The sequence below is a fragment of the Amia ocellicauda genome, chromosome 9 (genome assembly GCF_036373705.1).
Source record: "Amia ocellicauda isolate fAmiCal2 chromosome 9, fAmiCal2.hap1, whole genome shotgun sequence".
Classification (NCBI taxonomy): domain Eukaryota; kingdom Metazoa; phylum Chordata; class Actinopteri; order Amiiformes; family Amiidae; genus Amia; species Amia ocellicauda.
The window spans coordinates 13,515,885-13,543,882 of NC_089858.1; the positions used below are offsets into that span (position 1 = coordinate 13,515,885).

Here is a 27,998-nt window from a genome sequence, read left to right on the forward strand (position 1 = left end):
TAGCAGATTTAAAAACATAAAGAATGGATCTGATATCATCTCCCCTTTGATCGGCCTCCAGCTCCTAGGGATTATTGTAAATGGTGTTATTAGGAGCCAGGGGATTAGCAAACATTTAATGGTTGCCCGATAACTGCTATTGTGCTTAAATGAATGCGGACAAGTTCCCACGCAGAGTCAGCAGAAGGCGCTGTTTTGCTCTGCTCGTGAAAAGCTCAGCAATGATGCGTCTTGAGGGGCCGGTATGACGGCTCCGGTCACCTCGGGAGTCGCTTCACCTTCCAAAACTCAACTTGTATGAAACAAATACAATCAAAAAATGAAAGTACCAACAGCTTTATGATAATTTTTATTAGTACCTAGAACAATGATTGCAACATGTTTTTAAAAAGATGTAACATTGATTCACTAAGGTGCTCTGCTGAAATCAGGGGTTGGAGACCGAAAATCAAGTCTAAGGTTACAGGAAGCTGTACACCAGTATAAAAATACAAAAGACACACAAACCACCCACAGAAAGAAGAGAACAAAACAATAACCAACCAAAAAAAAAAAAAGTAAACTGAACAAACACAGAACAGGATAATAATGTGGTTAATAAAGCTATAGAGTGCGCCGTTTGTGCAAGAAGCTTTAAAAACAAAAACAAAGAAATAAATGTGGGGCCAATAAAGGAACCCTCCAGAAAGAGAGAGCCCACCCCACACACACCCCTTCACAGGACCGGTCGCATCTTAGTCGGATTAGAAAACCAGCGCAGTGCACAGGGCACTGACAGAACTGTAAACTGGAGATAGACAGGCAGAGGCACTTGCGCTCCCTCCCCACAAACCACCAGGAGGAGCTATTGCCCTAAAAATGGGAGCAGACAGGGTGGAGGACAAAAATAGCAGCAGATGAGTAGGAACAGGAAGCCAAATGTATATCAGTCTGCAATCCATATTCATTTGATAGGCTGAAGATAGGTGGCATGGTTAATCTCGCAGGAACAGATTTTCAACCTATACAATAAATATACAAAACTTTAAAATACTCCCCATAGGTTTTAGGCACACATTAAGGATGGCAATTGTGGCATATGTACAATATAGGCAACTCGTTTCTGTCCTATATATGCACATGATCCACATGGGCAAGATCCCTACTGAACAGCAGTGCCTCACACTACACTCCAGTCAGCCAGGCTGGGATCCCAAAATAACCAGTGCGGCCCAGTGACTACTTTACTTATGGATTAAGGCAGACAAGACACGGGACTAATCCCTGTGCACTGGCTTCTGAAGCATCCCCTACACGAATAAAATCATAATCATCATTATCATAAAATCAATAAATATAAATCTCCACAGCGCCTGGAAGCAGGTGCTCAACGCGCTCTTAGGAGAGTCTTCATTCAGGGCAGCTCAGCTGAGGACAAAACGCTGAGCCGAATACACGAGGAAAGCATCACCCTTTTATAAGTGGGAGGTATAAAAGCAGTAGTCACAGCACATGAGAAAGGTAGATTGGACATATGAAAAAAGAAGAAGGGGGTTCCATCTGGAAAACAAATCAAAAAACGCACTACACACTGAAGTCCCTCCAGAAACGCACTGGTCAACTTATTCAACAGCCCAGTCCAAACCAGATACATGAGTTCTGTCAGACAGGCTTGTAAAACATCCGTCAGTAAAGGCGTTTTTGTTTGTTAACGCCCGAGTAGATTTTCTGTTATGTCATCTTTATCAATATGTTTTTTTATGTACAGAAATGAATTTGCATGCCGATGGGAGTATTCATTGCAGAGGTGTTATTGTGGTGGTGGGGCATGGCATTATTCTACAGGGCATTAATGAAGACGTGCAGCTGCAGTCGCTGTGAAGTGCGAACACAGTGAGGAGGGAGAGGATGGCGCGCTGCATAGCCAAGCTCTGAGTCACCGTCTGGAATCACTCTCAAGGTGTAACAGTAAATGTCGATGTTTCTGGCTCAATCTCACACTCTTTTCTAATAGGTTAAGAAGGGATAGGCCTGTATGGGGAATTTTTATTTTTAAACGTGTGTGCAAAATACATCTGTGGTGCAAACCGGGCCGAAGGCAATCACGAGACCAGGAACTTTGAGAAGGTGGCGGTGGAAAATGAGCAGAAGTATGAGACGAACTGTCACATCAGTTTTTTAAATTGCCCAAAACTCGCGTAAGGTCAAGTTCCCAGCCAGGTTACAATGAACAGTTGGCGAGAGCAGAGGGGGCCGTTTGCCAGGTACAGAGACCCGAGCCGCGCGTCGCTGGCCGAGTTGGGGAAAAAACGTCAGCAACAAAGGTAGACAGAAAGGATTCCTTGGGTTTCGTGCATATCAAATACACAGCACCAGTCTAGACCCAGACAGACTGCAGCCCCTGAGCACCCGCCATTTAAACACGCCAGCCTTCTGCGCCAAATGCGTCCAAAACTTCGGCCTGTGTGTGCTTTGTTTTGACCCTTCTCCCTGGACGGGCGCAGCTGTACAGAGGAAGAGTGACTCAGTAAATAGAGATGAACAGAAAGCGAAGAGGAACGTAAGGCATCGAGAGGATGAGTGGGTCACTGGCCTCCTGCAGGCGTGCCGTGGGTACAGTAGAGCAGGCCTTAGAGCCCAGCGGAGGGACAGAGAGACACCGAGACGGCCGACCCACCCCCTGTGCAGCGGGCCAGCCGGCCGGAGTCGCTCCAACAGCCTCAGAGAATTGTCTCTTCTGTGGAGCTTCCTTCCCTCACTCTGGACCGGTCTCCTGAAGGCTGCCGATGTTGAAACTTGACAATCTTAACCAGCAGCTACCTCCCAAATAAATGTTGTGCCCCAGAGTCCCCCACCAGCCATCAGAGCCGGCAGATCACCGTCCATCTCCACACTGGGGCGGCTGCAGCGGAGGTCTTGAAAACAAGTCAAGTGTCGTTTTGGTTGAGATGAACATCTGTTTTTTTTGTTTGTTTTTTTTCTCCATTCTCGCTCTCATTTCTTGTTTTTTAGCACACATTTCTTTTTGACACCTGATGTCGAAGGCCAGCTTTGGTTGTAATAAAATTGAAAAGGAGAAAACAAAAACAACCCAGATTAGGAGTGTCTTAAATTTAAGGCATCACGCATGCAAATGTTTGTTTAAAAAAAAGCATTTAAATGGAAAGTGACCAATCTAAAATCCCAAATCCAGTTTTTGTAGCTAGTTCCCATCGTATCCATCCAGGTACACAGGAAACACTAAATCCAAAGTAAAGATCAAGCACTCCTTTTTTTTTTTCCTTCTGTTCTTCCTCCTCCTCTTTGATTTACATGACATTATTACAGAGGCATCAGACAGGGGAGGAAAAAACAAAACAAACGCCATCCCTTTTCTCCAATGTAAATAGAATCAGATGCTGCCAGGCTGCAGTTCCCACCCTTTCCTGTGGGGGGCAGCAGTGCTGTGTGCAGTCCAGTGTCAGTCTTCCTCCCCTGCTTTACCTCCTGCTGTTGCCGCTGCTGTTGCCGCTGGTGTTGGGGCTGCTGCAGCTCTCCTCATAGGTTGGGGGGGGTTCTGCCAAGACAAAGCAGATGTCAGACATGGAGTCACACAGAGCACACCCACACGAGCCTATAATCCAGTGGCCTCTTAATAGTATAAATTAATCCGTCTCCCTCTCTCTCTTTTCACCTTTCATCCCTACCCCTACCCCTACCCCTACCCCCCTCATTTATACCCCCCACTCCTACCCCCCCAGGTCTGCCCTTACCATGCGGGTACCCCCAGGTGCTGTACTCCGGGGGCAGAATGAGCGGGCAGGTGGTGGGTACGGGAGTGGCGCCCCCCTCAGAGAAGAAGGGTATGGTGGCACCAGTGGACACACAGAACAGGGGTGCCGAGGAGCTGGTGGGGTTGGCGCACCGCTGGTCCTCAGAGAAGGTGAGGCCGGGCGCGTAGCTGAAGGCGCTGGGAGAGAAGGCCAGCTGCTGGCCAGAGGAGTCCTGCTGGGAGTGGCTCTTGGTGGGGATCGCCTCACTCTCCAGTCCCCCGGCCTCCATGTCTTCCTCCCCCTCCTCCACTGGAGGGGCACTGGGGGTCACCCCGAGGCTGGCTCTGGGAGGGACAGAGCGCGGTGCAGGGCGGGGGGGCAAGCGGGGCACCGGGGTAGGGGGGGCAGCCCGGGCCGGAGTCCTGGGGGAGGTGTTGATGGCGATGTTCCCGATGTAGATGGGCAATGTCACCAACACCTCGGGCCACTTCAAAGACACCTGCGGAGAAATATTGACGTTAGAAACATTGGGTTTTCTGTCCCTCTCTCTCTCCCTGTTCCCACTTCCATCCCCCTCTTTCTCTCCCCCTGTCTCCCGTCTCCGTCCGTCCCTCTCCCTCCTTATTCCAGTCTCTGTCCCATCTCCCTGCCTGTCCCGGTCCAAGTGCACCAAGCTCTCCTGGGTTCTCCCTCCTTCACCTGGATGAAGTAGTCGATGTCAATAAGGGTGCAACCGGAGAGGATAGACTGCGGCAGCGGCGGCACGATGATCTGCTCCTTCCACTCGGCATGCTTCCCCGCCTTCACGCCAGCGCCCTCCACCTCTGCAATTGTGCGCAGGTCATAGGTCACCCTCTTTGTCCTATACGTCACTTTCTACAGAGGACACACACAGAGACACTGTAAATCCCAAGTTACAAAAATCGATGGCAAATTTACACGTGTAAAAATTGCGTAAGGGAATTCCAATGTAAGTGTGGGGCAGCTGAGCAGGTGGCCGCTGGGTGGACTGTACCTGGATGAGGCTGGCCATCACATAACCGGTGTCCTTGCCCGACTTGTTGTGGATCTCGGTGGCCAGCTGGATGACCTGTCCAGGTGCGTAGCCCCGCTGGTCGCTCCGCGCCCGCAGCATCAGCGTGCCTGTCTTCACCAGCAGGTACGAGAACTTCTTGGTAATCACTGCCGAGCTGGGTTGCTGATTCAACAAGGCGGAAAATATTAGGCCAGACAGACACAGAGGGAGGGACGGACAGACAGGCACACAGTGAGACAATGGAAGCAGACAGGAAGAGAGAGACAGAGAATATGGTGCAGGTTTGTACTCGTGTGTGGTCCCCATAGGGTAGTGTGCCCCTCCCAGTGCCCCGCTGACCGCTCACCTCGATGTCGGGGACGTCGTTGAGGTTGAGGAGGTTCAGTAGGTAGAAGGGCTTCTCCACCTTGTAGTCCTTGGCAAAGCGTGGCGTGTCAATCACGGCCTTCACTCGGTACACGATCTTCCCGAAGGGCCCCTCGAATGAGGTGGGGGCAGACACTGCGAGGGAAGGAGGTGGGAGAGGGGGCACAGTGTTACTAAAGCTTCCGATAGAACTGAAATAATAAAATAACAATGGCCGAGACTGATGGGCTGCTCTTGTAGGAGCAGTACGGAAATGTGACCAGGAAGAACAGAAACGCCAGAGAATGAACTTGAAACTCTGGAGGTTTGCCTTGAGGAGCTATTCTATAATGGCTAAATATAGCCAATAGTGAATAAAGCCCACTGTATCAGCTGTGTGGACTCTGCTGGCCCTCAAATGCTTTTCCTGCTGGAATGAAAAGTGTAGCTGAAACAGGGAAAACAGCTGTAACACACACTGCAAATAATACAAGAGAGAGATGTATCAAAGGCTTACAACTGGACTACGTGGTTTTCACTGATCTGTGCGATTCGGGAGGGCATGGGTGGGTGGTGGGGGGCACAAAAAAGCAAAAGCACTTAAGCTTGGATTAGACAGTGAGCTGGAGCTGCTTCTGTCATGTGGTTCTGTAAAAACAACTGCTCCATCGTCCGAGGAAATGATCCGGTGGTGTTCGGCCAGGCCACTCGCAGGACGTACTGATGGTCAAGGTACAGCGCAGTTCAACAAACTCCCTCCTGCTCTCACCCACCCAAGGAGCTCAGTCCGAGCCCTCTTCCTCCTCACATACAGCCCTGTAATGATTCGATGCCCAGGCCACTGCAGCTGCATACAGCCTGTCAGTTCAGCCATGGCTCCAGGGACGAGCTGCTTGTTGGGGGGGTGGGGGGGGGCTTGCAGTCTAATGTAGGAGGAATTAAGCTGTAAACCTGACAGGACATCCTTTTCTGGGATTGGAAACGGAAGCGATTTCACTTGAGGAAAGCACAGAGGAAACGCTGCCCAGTCTGAGCTGAGTGCAGTGCCGCCACGATTGTGTCCAAAATGACTTAAACCCAATGCATGTAGATTTTTCCCCCACATCACATTCAGTTTTGTTTTAAATTTATTACATTTTGAACAACCACAAAAATAAAATAAAACAGAACATTGTAAGTTTAATTTCATTTCATTCAAGTTCAGCCTACTTCAAAGGGTACAGTTTCAGAAACCTAGATCATAAGAATAGCTGCTGCGGCATCAAGCCATCAGCACTCAGGTTAATGATATCTGACAAGCCATCACTGGCATCTCCAGCCCTAGGCATCGGTGCAGAACGCTGGAGGCCTCTGAGTGCCAGCTGGCCTCCAGAGCGATCCAGAACACTGAGGGTCATAACCCGGGCGAGGATCAGGACTGACCCAATGAACTATATTCTCTTGAGTAGCACCTTGAAAGCAGTAATGTAATCACCTTCTCTAATGCCACAGTGCGGTGGGAAGTAAGAGACTAAAACAAAATACAGACGATTATTTAAATGGAGGGGCAGAAAGAGGGTGGGTGGCAGTGCGTCCTGGCAGGAGACAAGGATCTCGACAGCTATTCAGCACCCATGACAGCAGCAGAGGACACATCTATAAATAGACGGCACAGACACCGCTGTTGGCAAACAGAAACGGCTACAAAAATACACCAGGGTCACAGCCCAGCCGTGATGTTTGATAAGGGCGGCTCATCTCACTGGTCCAGTCACTCCAGGCAACAAGATTTATATAAATAAATGACTAGTAACCCTTCTTCAGCAGAGTGCGGGGTGAGTGTTGGGTCAGTGTGGGCTCCCCCCAGAGGCAGCCAGCAAGGGGAGCCCCTGGCCCAGTCCTAGGGTTGAGGGCTGACGTGATGACAGGGTCGGAATGGGGCACCTGGACAGAGAGAAGAACCCCAAATGCTGCCATCTTACCTGGGATGAGAAACTGGAAGGGGAAACTGTGCTCTCCAACTGCCAGAGTGCCTGCGAAACACAAATGGGACAAGTGAGAGCAGTGATCCACCCACAGGGGCCGTCTCTTACCGTTAGTGGGGAGGACTTGGCTTGTTTTGGACGTCAGTGAATCTAGGTGCTGGTCTATATCTATCCATCCATACACACACACACACACACGTACACACTCATTATAGTACTGCATTCTTAATGAAACCTGTTTTAACGAAATCATGACTGAGATGGAAAGAATGTCTACCCTTCCTAGAAAATGATTTAAAACCAAAAAAAAACACTAAAACAAATCAACATCTGTGACCTGAGGCACATGTTTAAAAAAAGTTTCTGGTGTCATGTTTGTGAGGAAAACCGACGCAAGCCTGAGCAATGACACACACAGCTTTTTGGTTGTAACGATTCTCACTGCGAAGTTAATGAATGATCAGTTCATTAACTACCAGCAGGTGTGACTTTTATCTTAGGTTTTATCTTTCTTATGTTTTATCCACTCTGGCAGTTGTTTTTGATATATTTGCTTAGCTAATGCAACACGTTCGTTTGGCATCAACAAACGCAGCCAGCTCCAGCACAGTCATTCTGAGTATTTAATGTTCCAAATTGACGTTCTGACTGAAAAGTAACGAATGGACAATGCCTACTTCCTTCATCCTTGACTGCTTCCGACTCCCACATAGAGGCTGTGACGTTGAGGGTAGCAAATGCAAGGCACAATAAGTAAAGCACATTAATTTACATAAAACAAACTCACAACACAATAAAACAATGCAGGACAAAGCTCTTGTGTTCATCTAGTTTTCATTCCCCCCCTCCTAAAAAACATTATTTTCTTTTTGGCTCTGTAATTTTATTTCAGTTCCTTTTAGGAGTCAAGCAACAGACATCTTCCCTTCCTCAGCAGAGACAAAAATATTTTTGGGAATTGACCGACGTGAAATGAAACTTCAAAAGGAAGCATTTAAAAAAAACTGTTCAAAGGAATTTAAAACAGCAGCAACAGTTTGGAAGATTTCTGAAAGACTTTGCTATATATAGCCCCCATACAGAAAAATCTACACTTCAAAATATTCATATTAAACATGAATTTGAAATGTAGCCCCGGCTGAAAAGAGATGGCCAGCACAGATTTTCCTAGAAAATAAATACTCCTCACCCGTGATAGGTACAATACCTGGGTATTGTTTTTTTTGTGTGCTGACCTTCACAGTACAAACTCAGGGCACTAATCAACTCTCCCACTCCCACTCCCCCTGTCCACAAAGGGCGGGAGGTGGGGCAAGGCACAGGTTCCAGCTCAATGCCTGGCTTTGTTCACAGCTGCTGAAGGAGCCGCCTGTGTGCTCTGGGTCTTGATGGCAGAGACACACACACACACAAACCGACACACATTCTCAGACACACACTCTCACAAACCAACAATAACACACACACTCACAGACTAACAGATGCACTGATTCAATGGACAAGCAGTGCTCTGGGGCACAGAGGGACCGGGGAACTGGCGTCGCACACTGACCGTGACCAGAGTGGTTCAGGTTCTCCCATAGCTTTCTCTTTAAGATGAAAGTGGTGTTCCTGGGAGAGCTGTGTGAGGGGAGGGCTGCTGTACTCAATACTGCAGCCACTCCACACTTTAAAAGCTTTAATGCAGCTATTCTTTCCCAGGGCTTTCCATCTGCCCACTGTGGGCGACCTCAGACAGGGGGGGCATCAGAACAAAAACCGAACGACCAATTAACGATCGACCATTACAAATAAAAGTTATTAAATGCATGAAAAATTTTAATAGACGGATGTGTTGTTAGGGCTCAGTGTGCAGTTTGGTTTTGTTGTCGACAACACACAGCTGCCCTGAGTGAAACTACAGGCTAATGGAAAGAGAAGCTGCAGAGTCTGCACCAGTGACCTGCAGACCGAACTGTAAAGCATCTGTGTTCAGATCCATTCAAATATGTCAGGGGCTGCTCGCCGAGTGTTATTGCTGTAGTTTCACGTTTGCCCATAATGAAGATTGCCTCGTGAAGAACAAAGACACAGATACCCTCTTGAAGGTTGGATCGATCACAGGGTTTATAGACCTGCCGCCTTTCCTTTTAACGTGCATTAAGAACACGGCCCACTGCCAGCAAAATGACAAGATGCATCGTCATCAGACAGAGACCAATGTTGACAAGCTTAAAATATTCATCCATTGAGTGGCTGGGATGCACTGGGAGGGGAGCACTGATATCCTGAATACAAGTGCAGTCTCCATCTGGTCTGACTCCTGCGGGTCGGGAGGATTGGGGGGGTGTAAGGACTGAGAACATTCGTACAACCTAGAATCCCTATTGGGACGAAAGGCACCAATTATTGATGACTGCTCTAAATGTGCAATCAATAAACAAACAAACAAGAACAGAGAAATTGCAGGTGTGCTACAAGCCATCAGGAACAGTTACCATTTGACGAGATCACAAGACAAGTTTCGTCACAGTAAACAAGGGCTTAAATTGCTTTGTCTTCAGTCACATACTGTTCCTCTCTCCTCTCGGCAAATCAGGAAAAACCCGTCCTGTAAGGCACGCATTCCACTGCGCTGAAGACATGCAAGGAACTCAGGACCCGGCAGAGTAACGTGGACATCTTCAGCTCTGAATCTACGCAGCCTACAGGACAATGTTAGCGGTCGTGAAGATCTCTGTGCGACCGGCAGCAAAGCACTGCATTCGACTCAGTAGCACGACAACAGGTGGCCAAGAGAAATTAAATGAACACCGTTGTTCCATGCCATAGTTTTATAAAGGACCACTGAGAATCAATGTGTAACACACACACACACAGAGAGAAGGAGAGACGGACGGAGAGAAGGAGAGAGGGAAAGGGGAGGAAAAAAGAGTGACAGGGCAGTATAGCGCAGTATAGTTATCCTGACAGGATTATCGAAACCCAGACTAAGCAAACAGGGACTGACAAAACACTGCCAACAGAATAACCAATGAGCAGCGCGGCCGGCATCCTGGGGCACGGGGGTTCATTAGAATTGCACACAGACACTCACTACAGCAGCACTGCGCAACGACTGGCAGCCGGCAGGCAGGGAGGAACAGATGCAGATTCACACAGCACATACCTTCACAGACTCAAAAAAGACACACACAAACTCTCTCTCTCTCATATTCACAGCGAGATACAGCTGGAACCAGCTGTTGACTGAAGAACAAATTGATTGATGAATATGTATACATATATACGCCGATCAGCCATAACATTATGACCACCTGTCTAATATTGTGTAGGTCCCAAAGCAGCCCTGACCCGTCGAGCCTCTAGACCTAGCACAGGTGTGCTGTGGTATCTGGCACCAAGACGTTAGCAGCAGATCCTTTAAGTCCTGTAAGTTGTGAGGTGGGGCCTCCATGGATTGGACTTGTTTGTCCAGCATATCCCACAGATGCTCGATTGGATTGAGATCTGGGGAATTTGGAGGCCAAGTCAACACCTTGAACCCGTGATTCATCAGACCAGGCCACCTTCTTCCATTGCTCCGTGGTCCAGTTCTGATGCTCACGTGCCCATTGTAGGCACTTTTGGCAGTGGACAGGACTCAGCATGGGCACCCTGACTGGTCTGTGTCTATGCCGCCCCATACGCAACAAACTGCAATGCACTATGGCTGATCGGTGTATATGTGTATGTATAAATGAGCTTGAGTAACTTGAGTAACTTCACAGTCACCCTCACACACACACCCCACCTCCGCAGACTGACCTTTATCTGCCACAGACAGGGTGCTGCTGAAGTATTGCTCCTCCGAAGCCCAAGACGTGTCGTTCATCCTGTTGGAAACGCCACAAAGCCCCGAGCAGTTCACCTTGATGGCTGCCAGAGACAGAGAGAGGAGAGGTGCACCGTCAACCAGTACTTCTCAGTGTGACAGCTCAAGACTTCTACTATTATTATTTATGTATATTTTTAAATCAAGTTACTCTACTGTATCCTAATTTGCAGCCCGCAGAGAAGTAATTAATCAGATAATCAGACCAATTAAGTCACAGGAAGCTTAGCAGGAAAAGCCTTAAATAGATCCTATAAACCTGAATACATAAAAATACATAAAGAGAGATACAGATAGAAACAGAGATCAAGATCTAGACAGAGAAGTATTAATTGCCTTTTTAAAACGAGGCTGCGTATTTACTGGAACGGATGCTGAATAAACCAGAAGATTTGAATTCTAATTTTTAAATCTAATTCCACACATTTAATATTCACCACGAGAGGCCATATTTGGCCAGCACTGTGCATGAGGGGTGTTCGTGGGGGATAAGCGATGAACACAGAAACTCCGTGGCAGTTTCCAATTGAATTCAGGCTATGAATACATTTACTACTTCGGCATACTGGGACTGGAATCCTACCCAACACAAGGGGGCCACGTTCATAAACACAATGAATCAGCGCTCTCAGATTACACCTGTTCCCTCCTAATGAGAACAGTGCAGCCACGTTGCCAGAAGCATCACATTAATATTTAAGGAGCTCGGCTCAACAGTGTTTTCAGGCAGTTTAAACGTGTTGCTTTGTCAGTTCGTTTGATTAAACTTCGAAAAAAATTGGATGTTTGTCAAGAGGCCTGTTGGAGCAGATGCTGTTATTTAAAAATATAATTATATAATGAAATATGATTAAAATCCCCTTTCCCTGGAATTTTGGGTGGGAAGTTATGTAGACCATAAACAATTCAATGCTCTGGACTACTGCTTGACACACACAACACTGACACAAGTGATTCGTTACTGTGTGCCTGTGTAAGCGATGGCCTCTAAATCACATATTTATCCCTTTTAGATTTAGTGTAGTTGTTGTTCTCTTTCTTTGACTACAGGGTGGGGGATCCATTTGGGCGATTATGAAGGATTATCAAACAACATTCCTTGTTCTGATCATCCAGTCCGTCACAACAAATGTCACTTTTTTTCTGATCACTCCCATTCCTCTCTGGTTTTGGTGTGTGTCAATAGAATTACTACTGTGAAAAGCTCTTTATTTTCCTAATCATAAGTAGACACTCAGGTTTCGTGTAATTGCCATGGTTTATAAGTTATAAATGAACTTTCAGCCACTCGCTTCTGTAGCACTCGTACTAAGAAGGGGTCTCCTCAGGTTGCCCCCCCTCTTTGTCTGCGCCGCTTTCTCACCCGGCCAATCAGAGGCTGGGTCCTGTTTGGTTGTCAGGGGAGCAGCACCCCCACACAGGACTCTGGAATGCTTGCACCGCGGCGTCGCCAAGGAAACGGAGCGGGGCGCGGTGAATGCCGCTGTGCTCGGACACCCACCTGAGGCCGGGCAGACGTGGCTGAGGCAGGGAGTGTGCAGCAGGAAGCCCGACACAGACTGCACGGTTTGCGTTGGGATTAAAGTTTTCTGTTGTTGTCGTCTCGGATTAAGCCCTGGGTCCGGAGATTTGTTGATGAAAACACCACTGCTTCTAATCTTGTATAGTTTCGGGAAACATATTTCTGTACTGTTGAATTATATTTTATTTTTAAGGCATGAATAAATCTTCAGCCGTGTATAGCTTACATGGGCCACATCTTAGGTTTAACCAAAAACAAGTAAACAAAACACAACATCGGCCTTCTGCTGCATGACAGTTGCTCTATTTCACTGCTTTACAAATCCCAAACTATCCTGGCTCTCCCCGCTCTATGAGGCTTTGACAGATGGGCAAACGAGCAGCACCAGGAAGCAGAGGGAGACTGGAAATTGGGACTGGGAATGGGATTGGCAGGCCGGAAGAGACTCCATAAATCAATTGCCCAACTGCCTCCACTCTCCCACTTTCCTGTGTGCTGTGTGCATGTTCAAGTGTGTGTCTACAATTACATTGCAAATAGAGACACTAGAGAAGAGACCCATAAATCTAATAAGAAATGTGAAGGCAATCTCCACAGAGCCGGCTAATGCATTTAAATCAATCCGCAGAGCAGCGTCAAGAGGTGGAGCTGGGGGCAGGAAGCAAGGTAAAGGGCAAACAAACAATCAATAAATACAGTATAAATAAATCCTCTCTTGCTATATATACACAATACAAATAAAAAAAACTTTACAGTCCAAATCACCACATCAACTCTCTCTGGGTCTCTCCTAATTGCCACATACCGCTTGCTCGGTTGACACCAGAGTGTGGGAGATCCCGACAGCCCGAGTAATTATGCTCATATTATTGTGAATGTGTTAATTAAATGTGATGAAACACGGGAGATTACCATGTCCTTGTAATGACTGTGCCATGAGTCAGACTCAGAGTGACTATCTGCCATTTCCATTCCCACCGCGAGAGTGGAAGGCCAAGTGCGCACAAACACGGCACATTTAACAAAGGGTTTATTATTAGCAGCATGAAGGTTGAGACCAACACTGCACAGAGGCAACTGGGGAGGAGGGGTGGTTGCCAAATATAAAAGCATGTATTATAAATACAAGGTAAGACAGAGGTTCAATTATTTATTTATTATTATAGTCCGTGTATGTAAATCTACTGAAATGCTTAGCTTTTGGCAATAAACCCAAACAGCACACGCACGAAAATGGCACCAGATGGCCCAGTCTACTGGCAGGAGGCTGGCATGATCTGGCATTGTACCCAGCGACAGATGACAAAGCAAAAGAGCAAAGCTTCAGGATTTCTGCAGACAAATTACTTTTCTGCTCCCCCCCAATCCCCACTCCCCACTCCCCACTCCTGCTCATTATTCACAGCTCCCATCTGCCCCGGCAGCTGAATAACCCTCGAGAAACAGGAAGAGCACAGAACCCTGACCAACGCACATACAGCAATGTCAGAGGACACAGCCATGCACTGGCAGGCCTGGGGGGGGTGCAGACTGGCAGGGAAATCCCATCGCTCAGTCGAACACAGGAGGTGGAGCAGGCATCAGCTGACAGGCTCAGACCACAGCAGATGGAGGCGTTTCAACAAGTGCCTTTGGAAACTGGCACTGGAGTGGCAGGAAACTAAAAACACAATGGACAAAACAGTGTTCTCAGGTTTTGGTTATTTATTTGCCGTTCCTGCGCGGGCAACCGCCCAGCAGATCTTGTACGGTCCTGCCAGGGGACTAACATCTTCTACCCTGAGGTGCTGGTGGCGTGTCGTCTGCGCAGTGAAGCAGGCCCAGTGGGAGGGACGGAACATCTGTCTATTCAATAAGCAGGAGCTGGACCCGATTGTCATCGCGCGGAGGGGCATGGTGCTCGTGAGGGACTACGTCAATCTGGAGGTCCATCAGAGGGGCAAGGAGGAAGCCTATAAGAACTGGCACATACAAGATCTGGGGGAGCTCAGGATCCCATGATGGGACCCACCTCCGGGGACGGTCAGTTCCCCCTGCTGGAGCCCGAGTCCAAGATCTTTTAACCATTTTATGGATGATTGTTTTTAAAATGATTTTTAAAATTAATCTTAACTGTTTTTAAAGATTTAGTTGTTTTTAAATCACTAATTGTTTAGGGGTTTTTTGGTTTAGTTTTGTTATATTTTTTTGTCAAATACATTGTCCGTTTTGGATTTAATTTTAAATGCATTGGACCTTTTTTGTTTGTTTTTTATTTTTACCTTTTTAATTGTTTCTTTATTTTGTCCAATGCATTTTCAGTTATTTTCAATGTATTTGACTTTTATGTTGGTGAGCAGTTTTGCTTTAATCACGTTTGTTTTGTTGTTTTGTGCACATGTTTATTTAAAGTTAATTATTTTGTTTTTCGTTAAATCACAAAGATTTTAAAAATTTTAAGTGATTTTAAGAATTGTATTTTAAAAAGTTTTTAATCACAAGTATTAAAAATTTGAATTGTTTTTCTTTTATGTAATGTAAAATACTATACACAATAAAACAGTATTTATTTGTGTTCTTACTTTTTTGACGCCCCCCATTCCTCCACCTCCTCCTCCCAGGATTGGAAGGGACAATCCATCAACGTACTTAAAAAATAATAATCAAAAATCGATTCAATTCAAGGTTGTCCGACTGTTTTTCTTCATCCATTTTCTTGCTTCTCAATCCCCAGTTTCAGGCCCCAAACTGGGTCGGAATCAACTTCATCCACATGTTGAAAGCCCCTGAACCTGGTACGTTGCCTTTCCAGCAGGTGCACATGGTGGCCACTGACAGACCCAGAGCTGTAGTTCAGCTGAGGATCCCTGTTGGGAGTTTGGGGCTCGGTGGATCGGTTGAGTTCAAAGTTGTTGTGGTTGTTTTTTTTTTTTTACTGAATCCTATCCATGTGCGAAACCAAACACTTCAGGGTCGGATTATAAACCACAGCACTCTTCAACCTATAAAGCAGCATCTTGACCCAACACAGGCCCTGACCCCCATCCCCTCAGTCAGAGAGGAACAGACACACAAGGTCACAATGAGAGCACAATTAACTTATTGGCCTCTCTGCCAATCAGGACCCAGGCTGATTAGCCAGCGCCAAGCTAACCCCAGTGACATCCCCCACCTATCTAATTCCCACCCCTGTGTCGCAACAGTCAGAGTGGCCTACTGGGACCAAGGGTGGCCAAGGACATGTTTTATGGACCATAAGGTGTTAGTGATAAAGATTTAAGTGGGTGACTGCAACTGGAAATTATTAAAATCAGTTAGATTGCTTCATGCCTAAATCGCTAGCACAGCCTCTGCCAGGTGTACACACCGGGGAAGGCAGGGTCGCTACTGTTCGACTGTAACAGCTGCCAAAACAGAACAGCAAAGCAAAAGCCAAACAATAAAAAAAAGTTTCATTTTTCTCTCCCACGGTCTGCCACACTGGTCCACACAGGGATAAGTAACCGTGGGGACATTTCCACAGAACAAACCATTTTTCCTCTGGTCACAACAAAACGTTTCATAGCACACCACAAGATAACAGTGGCTTAGCAAGGGTGTACAAGAATAAGAAAACTCCACATGCTCTTCTGAGCGAGTGGTGTCCGATTGTGGAAAGCGGCCGTGTAAACAAGGGAGGGATTTTCAGACATGGCTGTTGTCCTAACTTTTGAATAAATTAGAGAGACAGGTGTTTTATTCTCAAGCAGAAGGTAGCGACAACAAGAAAAGCAATCCAGATTAGAGTTCAGTTGGTGTGCTTGTGTCAAACGGCACACCCAAGCAAATCTGCTAAGTTGGGAAATCTCCTTGGTAACACCATGGGTGCCCTAGTGGAGCCTCCCAGCCAATCAGAAGCCAGGCTGATTGCTCAGGCATAACCTGACCCCAGTGACGTCATTACTATAGAATGGAGCTGTGAGTCAGCAGGGCCAGCTGGGGGAGAGACAAAAAGTTTCTGTTTATGAAATTCTATTTCCTAATACACTGCTGGGAAACCAACGTATTCCAGTTCCCCACACAAAAAGGCTGTTTGGCTGAGTGGCTGCTTCAAAGGACACAGAAAGAGAAGGAAGGAATGAAGAAAAAGTGATTGCATCATACGAAACAAGACATGAGCTGCACTGCCTAGCCCACAGGTTGAGTGCATTGCCACAGGAGCCCCGGTTTTACTTCATCCAGGTCAGCAGCATTCAGTCACACAGAGCTTAATACTGGGCTCTCGCATCTGGGCTGGTGGACAAACAGAGGGACACCATCCCACCAGCGCACATCTATGATTTTCCATTCAGCGTCAGATTAAAATCAGTCGGTCGGACAGTCAGTCAGTCATCTTTCCTGGTCGGTGGGGTTTTGCGATGGTCTCATTCCCTTCTTTCACCTCCAGTGTGCCTCCCTGTGTCTCACTATGTCCACGTGCATCACCACTGTTCCTCACTTCTAGACTACAGACCTCACCACAGCTCCTCTCTATATCAGAGATGGAAACCACCCTCCACATTGCACAGCGGTTCTGTCCACTCAGGGCGTTCCACGAGAGAGACATCCCCAGTAAAGGTACACAGAGACTCATTGCTGTCGTCAGCAAATTGTCTCTCATGAATCAAATCAAGTCTGAAATGGATGGCTTTGATACCTTGCTCTTTGTTGGTAAAATTATGCCGATATGTTTTGTGCACAGAACACTAAGAAATTGTTGGTGCCGTGTGTGTACATATTTATTAAACAATGTCTTCAGAAAATACGAAGGCGTAATAACGAAAGGACAGTCCAGACGAGCGTCCTTGGGGAGGGGAGAGGCTCCCAGACGTGCACTTAAGCATGCAGTCCTAGACTCGAGTCCGCTGGGTCACACGCAGCATGGCAGAGCCGCCAGCAATTCACCCAGTCGATCTGTATTTAGTTTTGTGCCATTCTCAAGAGGAATGTGTTCATCCAGCACAGGGCAGCCTCCAGATAACACACAGTAGAGCTGAACCTTGAAGGCCAGATGGAGGAGAGGAACACCACCTCTGGGGGGAAAACCCAGGGTGGCTGTCCAGTGTCGGGACTACGCCACAGAAACAGGAAGCCAGCAGTCCAGGACCGGTCACTTCCGTGGTCAAACCTACAGGCTGCTGCTGCACATGGACAGCAAAGCAGAACTGAACTGCGCGGGGAGGGCATGTCGAAGGGGGTTAGCGACACTGACAGCTGCAAGCACACCTACACCTTTTTTCGCTTCACCGGTTGTGTTCCAGTTGCAGTTGTTTTTTTTCATTCTTATGCGAAACCCCCACTCTGCGCTGTGTAACTTTATAACGTGTGTGTGTTTTTAGGTTGTTGTTTTTTTTAAAGACACTTGAACGAATGTCTGCTCTGTAAATAAGTAATGACTCTGTTCCCGGGCTGATCAGCTGTCAGCCGTGATGTAAAAGCCCTGCGATGTTGAAACAGGGACAGTTAGCTAACCTGGCTGTCACTCTCGCTACCTTCATTCAAATTTTAAAACGGGGTACAGATGACAAACAAACAAGCAAGCAAACAAATACCTGAATGAAACCCGATCTCATCACGCTGACTGACACTTCACTATACCTGCTGGTTTGCTGTTCCAGCACTTTTCCCTCATCACTGTCCACTATGCCTGAAGTACAGAGCTTCTCAGAGTCCAGCACAATAGGTTGACTGCAACTTCCCTGCAATGCTTTTAATTTAAAATAAATAAATAATCAAGGTGGCTCTGAAGATTGTTATTAAGTTGTGTAGCAGAGGCCTGTACCTAAGGCAGCTTGTCCATTTATACAAGCTCACCACAACCATAATCTACAGTGTTGGGTTTATGAGCAGGGTTTGATGTTGGTTTGTTGGGGGTGCTCTGACCTTTTGCACTACACACGTTCTCTATTGTAAACACATCTTTACTGTATCAGGCACCAAGCGTTTTTTTATCTCTGTGTTCCACATTCATGTCTGCGTTTCCCCACTCCACGTGACTTTCTCAGTCTTCCTGTGCATCTGTAATACTAGAGGCCTGCTGAATGCAAGTCCTCTTGGATCACATTACCCTTCAATGATACATTATTATTATCCCATTAATGACAGATCCTGGGAAGCAAATTAAGTTTACTGATCAATCCACTAAATTGATTTATGCAGTCTGTAAAATAAGGGTCATTCTGACATTCATCTTAAGAAGTCACTGAATGAATTGAGATGAACCCTTCGGATATTGTGCGGCTGATCAAAAACACGAGTGACAGCAGAGGATCCACACAGCACAGGAACTAAATAAAGCTAACAAAAAATAAATTATACAAATCAACAGTAGGCCCAATTACTCATGGTAGCAGCAGCTCTTCTTCTGTTGACGTTAATGAGCCTCAGAAGCAACAGGCAACTACTGTTATTTCTGTCGCTCTCTTTCTTGGTGTCTCTCTCTCTCTCTTTTTGGTGCAACATATCCTCAAAAAAACCTCTGCATGCTCAAAGCTCTTCGGAAGAGCAGCCTTGCGTGACGTGTTACAGTGCTATTTCATGCACTCACACACACACACACATCGCGGAGAGTAAATTAACGACTATGTACATCAGAGTTGGGGGGGGGGTGTTAATCCCCCCTCCCAAAAAAAAAAACAAGTCGATATGAAAGGATATGTACAGCATATTAGATATACAGACAATTCTAGAGAAACACACTACAATATAAAATAAAATAAGAATAATTTGCCATGAGTTCAGCAGGACAGAGTTAACATTAAGCCACGCTTGCAGATTAAAGCGTCTCTGGCCCTACAGAGTGACTACCCCCAGAACAACCCTGTACCAGGAAGCAGGGCGACCAGAGAACAATGAAAAAGAGGAAACATGCCTGTGCCTGATAGCCAGCTCCCAACAGCCCTGCCTGGGTGAAACAACCCCCTATAGCAGCCTGGGAGAAGCCACCAAAGAGAGGAGAACAGTAACCACAATGACCACCTGGTTACAAGTGTGATTGGAACCTCCGGCATAATTCAAATAGGAAAACGAACGAGAGATTTTTATGGGGATTCATTCATTGCTTTAGTTGGTTGGGAGTCAACGCACCTGCTGGAGGTGCAATGGAGTTACTCTGTGACACAGCATGGAGGTCAGTGGTCATATTCAGAAACTGGCACTGCAGGGGGGTCTGTCCTCCTAAGGGTCTCAGTGCCAGTTCTTCACATTTGAATGGTTTTATCTTCTACACTACAGTACTTTTTCTCCAAGAGGAAAGCTGGGAGGTTGGTACCCCTCCCTTCCTGGGACAGTGGTGGGAAACTGCTGCAGAACTTAATCTGAATGGGAACAAATCCAGGCTGGACTGCAGGGTTCACAAGACAAAATTTCAGTCTGTGAGGACTAGACCATAGGAATAGGGTGGGATGGTGAGATCAGGACTGGAAGGGCTTAAACACTTGTAAAATTTAGCCTAATTTGTTACAATTCTTCTAACAATGTAGCAGATTGAAATATCAGGAACTGTAAAAAAATGTTTTACGATAATAAAAGTCTGATAATATTAGCCTACATATTGTGAAGTAGTACCACACACACAATGACAAACACTAAGAGTTACACAGAGGAATTAGTACCTAACATGAAACACAGACATTTCCCAACTGCCTGTATGAATTAAAAATAACATCACTCCACCTGTGGCATGGTCTCACCATAATGGGCCTGTGGGGTAGATTACTTTCTTCTTGAGCTTTCTTATCTCCAGCGTTGCTCTCCCTCCCCCTTCCCTGCGTCTCTCTTTGTGTAACAGATTCTGGCAGGGAAGACAATCTCTGCTCAGGCAGTGCCTGGAGCTGCGAGCTTCTGCACTGTAGACACTGGCAGTACAAGTTACACTTATTTAAATGAGCTCGGGACTGAAATAGAACTAATACACATAAACAAGTGAAGGACACCAACCTACATTAGCACGGACATAAGCTGTGAAAAAGCAAGGGCAGAAAGGGCGCAGCTTGGCTCAGACATGAAAGACTGGAACCAGCTACGGAAACCTGGCCAGACCGTGGGTCAAGGGCTAAAATGAACTTAAATGCAAAACTTTGACCTAATTGCACGAGACTTGTGATTTGAAAATTAAAAATAAAAAGTAATATAAAAGAAGTTGTGGAAAAGTTCAAAAACATTTCGCAAAAAGCATTTCAGTGCCATTAGTATTGGACGCAATTTTGTGGATCCCCTCTTCAAAGACATGCATCCATTTCAGATTTGCATTTGTGTTCAGTTTGGGTTTTCCAAATTCACATTCAGGCCGTCATCGGCATTCAAACGCATCATTCGCCACTATGTCTTCGGAAATCCAGTGTTGTCTTTCACACTCTGCTCTTGGCTTAAGGCCACGGTACACTGAAATTTCCATGAAATCCGATTTCCTGAAATCCGAAAGCGTGAATCGCACGATTTCATCAGGTGACATCAGAGGAAATCGTGACGCAATCGCACGCTGTACAGGCGTCTGGCAAGAGAAAAGCAAGAAAGCAGGTCCACAGTGTAAATACTGTTTGTACAGCCATATTTAGTTATGGCAGCTTCAGCCATGCTGTACACTGTGGCAAAAACAAAACGGCTTCACTGAAGTCTATGCAAATGTACACTGTACACACTGTTTTAGAAATTAATGAAAGCAATACCAGTTTCAGTATTGTACTTTGCAGAAATATATTTGCATAGTTTTTCAAAACTTATCACAAAAATATGAAAGTACATCTAACACTGATAGTCTTACATTGTTTCATGTGTGCATGTATTTATACCAAACGAAAACAAAAAACAACATTGTATACTTTTCTTTGCTAAAACTATTTTTGTTACATTGAATCAGGAGTATGCATGAATCTGGAAGTATTTCATATTTTATACATATATTTAGGAAAAGTCACGAACAAGTATTCAGTGTATTCAGGAGCACTGAGTAATTCAAATTACATGGTTCAAACTGACCAGCCTGCGCTTGTAGCGTTACATTATGAAGGCAAATCACGCAAGAGATCACACCACGAGTAGGACAGTATCTGCGCACAACTGCGGGCTTACAGCCACTGGGAAAACTAAACTGGATTCAAGCTCGATTCGTAAAGAAATATTGAAGACAAAGGAAAGGTTTTCTGTTTGATTTGCATGCAATGCTTTTCTTACAAGGGCAGTGTGAGTAGAGTATCATTTGTGAGCACAACACCCGTTTGCTGGTTTGTATTATTATTATGTATTGTATGTATTATTATTAGCAACGGTACGCTATCCTAACCGAGACATCGAATATTTTGCTTTTGACAACTTAAAAATAAAAAGACGTGAACAAAGACTAATCAAGGCTAACTTACCAGTATACAAAATTATATTTATAAATATAAATGTACAACTTTTCATGTAATTACTGGGCAAATATTTAACACAGTAACATCAAAACACTAGAAATCTGTGAAAGAGAGCAACCCCATGTAAGATGCACGACTACGATTTGAGGAAAACGAAATGGGAAATAAAAGGAAACCTGGAACTAGACTTTCTGAAATCAAGTCTGGACACATTCTCTGCTGCTCTGCAACTGTATCTACCGCTGGCTGGCGTCGCATTCTGGGCATAACCACAAGGCACAGCTGGCAGTTTTGCTACATGTTCAGGCAAGGCAGGTGCTGCGGAGTAGTTCAATATGACAGCCTGGCACAGGATGGGCCTAATCCACAATGCCAAGACCATTGAGAATGCCACCTGAAGGGAGCATTGCATCAGCTTCCAGGGGGGGTGGCGGCTGGGGGGGTAAAACAAAGTACCTGGGAGTATTGAGTGTAGATACAGCCACACCCAGGCCCCCGAGGAGAGGCAACACTCCGCATGGAAATCCAGCGTAACAGCTACCCTGTCAGCATGCATCATCTCGCCCTCTCTCTTTCACACCATCTCACTCTCCCACTATTGCTCTCTACCTCTGTCCCTCATGCCCAGTCTCTCCCACACTGTCCCCCCCATCTCTCTCTTTATTTCCTGGTCTCTCGCTCCCTCACTAAAGAGCCACAGTAACCCTGAGTGACTCCGCGAGCCGTCTCCCGTTTCCATGGGGAGGATGACAGACAGAGGAGGAAACTGAGGCCACAGAGCAGCCTGATCTTCCCACAGGCCATCTGTCACCACATCACCACAGAATATGAGAGAGGGAGAGTTTTTTTTACTTTTTAATCTCCTTTATTTATTAAACATCGAGTGTCGAGTTCTGCTGCCTCCTCCATGTGTGCTCAGTGATCGGGCCTGTTGGCTTCTTAATCAACAGGTCAGCTGAAGTGAAATTCCTTTGATTAATGTCCTAAACTTGAGAACTCTTACTGTTTGAGAATTTTTTGTTATTTGGTGGAATTGAAACTTCCAACACACACGCACGCCTCGGTGTGGATGACAATAGATGGTCTGTGAGTGAATGACTTGGCGAGACAAGTGTGGGCATTTCTGACTGGGCTGAATACGCTGAGTCACGGGATTCTTGGGGTGAATATCTGCTCTGTAAAGCAAGACACCAGTCCTGGGACTTTCTGCCCTATAGAAAAAGTGGTTTGGAACTTCTTTTTATGGTTTGGGGTTTAACTGGACATTTGAGGCAAAGGTGTCTCACAAGAGAGTTGGGGAGAGAGCTTCTTCGTCAACAAGTGGTCCTACCAGAGACCGACACACCTTTTCTGATGGACACTGGACGGCACTGCATGTGCAGCCCATTACAGTATACAGGCATACAGCTAGTGGGGGCTAAATAAGTTAAATATCAGGAGACGGACATCTTAGGTCTGTCAACACCAGCCTCACGGTATGTGAATATTTCTGCCACAGATGAATGGCCACTTTGTATCAGAGCAAGACCCAGCACCACTCAGCACTAATTTATATTACATTCCCATGCTACACAAAGTGCAGTTTTACAAGTTGTTCATGTGTGTGTGACTGCATAAGAAAGAAAGAAAAAAGAAAGATTATGAGAGAAAAAGAAAGGAAGAGAGGGGGAAAAAGAAAGAGATAGCAATACTGAAGAAAGTCTCAGAGAAAGCAGAAGGAATTCCAGGCATGTCTCACAATAATCCCACACGGGGGGCTGATAAGCTGGAGGTGCCCGGCTGGGGCCTCAGCACTGACGGCACAGAGCGCCGACACCAGGGAGAGGGCTGCGCTTTCCCGGCACAGCAGGAGCGGGACACACGTCTCTTACTGGCAAAAAATTGCTCCACACACTAAAAACAAAACAAAAAAACAGCCAGGCCCTGAAACATAATACATCACCACATGCTGCTCCAACTTTTTTAACCCTACAGGGCTGCTGTGGTATTTTAAATTATTTTCTTGTCAACAATTCATATGCAGACAACTGCAATGCAAAAACTACAATTTCCAACATCCCCGGAGAGAAAGAGGCTCTTGGTTAGGTCACTGAAGCTCGCATTGAGTGGACACAACGGCTTACCCCTTCATTTCAAAGTCATCTCGGCGAAGCTAACTGCACGGCCAAATGATTCACAGTGCTGAGCTTTTACACTAACCTGACAGTTTAAACTTCAGAGATACAATCAGCCAATGACTGGCTGCATCTTTTAGAAACAGGAAGCAAGATGCTGTAAATGCTGGAGAAAACTGCCAAGATTATGCTTGTTTAGACCGAGTTAAGAGGGTTTACAAGATGTCCTGACGCTGTTTGAAGTAAAAGGCTGGGTGGGACCAATGAAGCTGTGCGTTTGTCTGTCTGCCAATAAATAAATAAATGCACAGGTTTCATTATTCTTGCCCAGACTTTTAATTCAAACAGCAAAAGGAAGCCCTCTTACTTCAGTCTAAACAAACATAATCCTGGCAGTTTTCTCCCTCGCCCCTGGGCTGCGTGTGTCAGCGTTTCGTACAAGCACTGAAGAGACACTGGTAAACAAGCACAGTTCGGCGATCAAGGTGTTGGAAACTACATGAAGCACCCTGTAACACTGTTTCAATGGGGGGGGGGGACTGGCAGTAATCTCTACTACAACTCTATCTGCATAGAGGACTAACACTGCCACACTCTCCGATACCTCTGCCATCATCTCCCCCCGCGCGGACAGCAGTGCAGGTCAGCTCGCTATGACCAGAAGATGTGTGGCGGGGAGCGCTTACATTTTGGGAGCAGGGCAAAGCCTTCTGTGATCTGACCACAGACCACAGCTCAGTCTGCGCTTACTCCACCACTAACCCTCTGTGGATTTCACCTCCTACTCGCACCGAGACAGTGCCGGTGCATGTGAGCGCAGCGTAAGAGCACTCACAAGCACTGCGTCCCTTCTTAACAGTTCTCCAATCGCATTACCACCAATTTGCCCTTTTTCGCGGTGGCACTGGTCCCCCAATACCATCCTGCCCCCTGACACATACAACCAACATGGGCTGGAAAGGAGGTGGAGGTGGAGTAGCCTGAATACCTGTGTGCAAGACATCACCCTTGCAGCTTCTTTTCAATACTGAAGCACATTATCTATAACAAAAAGAAGGTTCCACTACTTGCAAGGGGGGGCATGACTCGGCAAAACTGCAGGCATTTCAAGTCATTCTGGTTCTTTGGCATCCAAAACCCAAATCTGATAAAGGAAGGCCGACGTCACTCCCTGGCTGTGCGTTTATATATACAGTGGGAAATGAAGCCATTCTGGCTGTGCGTTCCTGAAGAAAATATTTTATTAAACATAATAATAATAGCACTCCAGCTTCCTCCCCCACTGTCTCTCTCTCTCCTCTTATCAGGCAGAAGCATTTGCCCAGCATGCAGTCAGCAGTGAAGCATTACAGCTGGCAGCTACAGATCCTCTTCAGAAGGGCAGCCCTACTAGCAGGAACACTCAAAGCAGAGCAGTGGAGGAGTGTAGTCCGCTGAGCTTCAATTTCAGTTGGATCTTTATTTTGTATTTGATTTGTATTTATCCTCCGTTTTCCCATCTCTGAGAGTGCCAGGGTTGCGGCAGCGCTCTCATGTGGGTTACCGACCCTCCTCCAAGTCACAGCCACAGGGACAGTGAGGCAGTCTGCCTTTTATTTCACCGATCCAGATAATCCCCCCACCCCCCGCCAACTCCGACACACGCAGAAAATAGAGCTTTGCCGAGATTTTCCTTTTTTCCAAAATTGTGATGCCCCACCAATCTAGCAGCTGCATACAGGTGGCAACCAGGTGATCCAAGGAGGGAGAGGAGCGTCTTTCTGCCCGCAGGCTTCCCCCTTCCACCCCCAACTCACTCTCCATGCTCCTGACTGTGCTGTGCTGCTGCAGAGTGAGAGAAGTCATGTCACGCCCAGGTAGCTTCCAATCAGGCCGGGGACAATAGCCTCTTTCATAGAGCACACAGACACCAGAGGAACTGCTTCCACCTGTGACACTAAACCTACAGGGAGCACAGAGGAGCCGGCTGCACAGCTCCTTCAGCCACGGTCCCACAGCAGAAGGGCAAATTACTCCGCAGGGTTTAAACCCGGGAGATGTCACCTCCCCTGGCTTGTCGCAGTGTGGAGCTCAGAACTGAGTATCTGGACTTGACATGATACTTTTGTTTAATTTAGTTTTTTCTCAGCGAAGAGTCAGCGAGGCACCCTGATCAGTGCAGTAAACAGAGATAACTCAAAGCAAATCAAATCTTGATCAACAGATAACACCAGTGTTTTTATGACTCCTTTAATTTAATTTAAAAAGTCACACTGTGAATAACAAAGGATTCAGAATACCTTTGCACAAGATGCAGGTTGTCATACTGAGTAAGGTTTCATAGTGATTAAACATGCTGCCACTTTATTCCCGTCTGGTTTTGATATAGCTGTTGAGTCTTGTAGGTTCACTGCATTTTGCTCCACTGCGTTTCATTTGCACCCTATATTTTGTCACCCTACCTACAATGTCTTACGTTTGCACCACTTTTCACAATTCTCCAGTCTGTCCACTCAATGACTAACTAAACAAACAAGCAAGCAAACAAGAAAAACAACAATGCAGTGACAAACCTGCAGGCCTCACACTGAGAGTCAGAGCCAGTCTAGATCAGAGGTTCCCAAACTGGGGTCTGCGGCAAGCTAAGAAAAAGGTTCGATGTTGTCCATTTTTCCTCTTATTAATGTAGTATAATGAGCCAGTTTCCACTGACCTGGGCACACCTGAATGACACACCTGCTGACCCAGTGACGTGTAACAATGCTATGTTTTCATTTTACTGGGCAGGTCCTACATGCCAGGATGCAGACATAACATTCCCCATTGCAGCCCAAACCTGTTGAATAACCTGCTAGTGCCATGATTAGACTCCATGATTAGCACACCTTTGCATCTTATTATTATTGTATTATTATTATTATTATTTATTAAACTAGTACATGTAATTAATTTTAGTTGTAGTGGGAACCACAACTCCATTGTGCTGGACTAAATGTATTCTAGACCTCCTGAACAAGAACAAAACAAAATCACTCACAGCGACTCCAACAGGCTCAATAACTCCCTGAACATAATGGGATATGGTTACTTTTGCTGCCTGGGGTTAGTTTTCTTTTCTTTGGGAACCAAGTCTCTGAAGTGAGCTGTATATTCAAGCAGACATGACTGATGATGACAAGTGTGCTGGACAGAGGAGCTAAACACTTGACAACCTGCCTGGAAAGAACAGAGAAAGAGAGGAAGACTCTAAAAAAGAAACCCAGACCCAAATTCTGGGCTGATCTAGGAGTCAACGAGGAAATAATCAAACAAAATGAGAATCTGTAGAAGAAAATATGTATTATTTAGAAACAAGCAGATCGTTTTACTTTGGATTAACAACATGCCTATACTATACTATCCGCTTCCTCAAACTAGATAACAACTCCGTGAGACAGCGGACAATATATGGACGCAAATAATAATCGCATCGGTCTCTCTCCACTCTCAAACAGCAGCAGCACCATCATCATTATCATGCTGATGGTGATGATGATGATGATCCACAGCACAGCGCTGTATGAACTTCCACCGGCGCCGCACAAAGCCAGCAGCAAGTCCTCACCTCCAGCCTGTGCGAGCGGCGGCATCAGGGCTGGACCGGCGTCTCCGCTCACCTTTGTACGGCAGCGGGCTGGCGATGCTGACCGTCACGGTGCCCGAGATGGACTCGCCGGGGCTGTAGACCACTTTGTTGCTGGCCAGAGCGATGTTGAAGTCCTGGAGCTTGCCCATCTCTGTGCGCCTCCGGCCGGGCTGTACTGGGCTGTAATACCGGCACTAGAGCAATCCAATATGCGGGGAGAAGGCGCCGTGCGCGGTCAGTCTTCCCACCTGCAGCTCTCTCTCTCTCTCTCTCTCTCTCTCTCTCTCTCTCTCTCTCTCTCTGTGACGTCACGGCGGGGCTGGCTACTCCAGATTCTATCCGCTCTAGGGCGGCTGTAAGTTACGTGTCGATACTGATCTTTTAAAACTGCATCATCATGTAAATACATATTAACCTACCTTAGCGCCCCACCCCCGTCTGTGTGTGTGTGTGTGAGAGAGAGAAGGATTACCTTCAACTTT

At 46.4% G+C, this 27,998-nt stretch overlaps 1 protein-coding gene across 1 annotated transcript; it reads right to left on the minus strand.

Annotated features, from left to right (window-relative positions):
- Nucleotides 1–336: 336 nt before the first annotated feature.
- arrdc1b (arrestin domain containing 1b) lies at nucleotides 337–27,862 on the minus strand. The gene is made up of 8 exons (XM_066713246.1): nucleotides 27,548–27,862; nucleotides 10,863–10,973; nucleotides 7,074–7,124; nucleotides 5,114–5,268; nucleotides 4,747–4,929; nucleotides 4,431–4,607; nucleotides 3,732–4,230; nucleotides 337–3,535 (listed from the first exon to the last, which is right to left on the minus strand). The coding sequence occupies exons 1-8, from the start codon at nucleotides 27,663–27,665 to the stop codon at nucleotides 3,459–3,461; spliced, it is 1,371 nt and encodes a 456-aa protein (XP_066569343.1). The 5' UTR covers nucleotides 27,666–27,862; the 3' UTR covers nucleotides 337–3,458.
- Nucleotides 27,863–27,998: the final 136 nt, after the last annotated feature.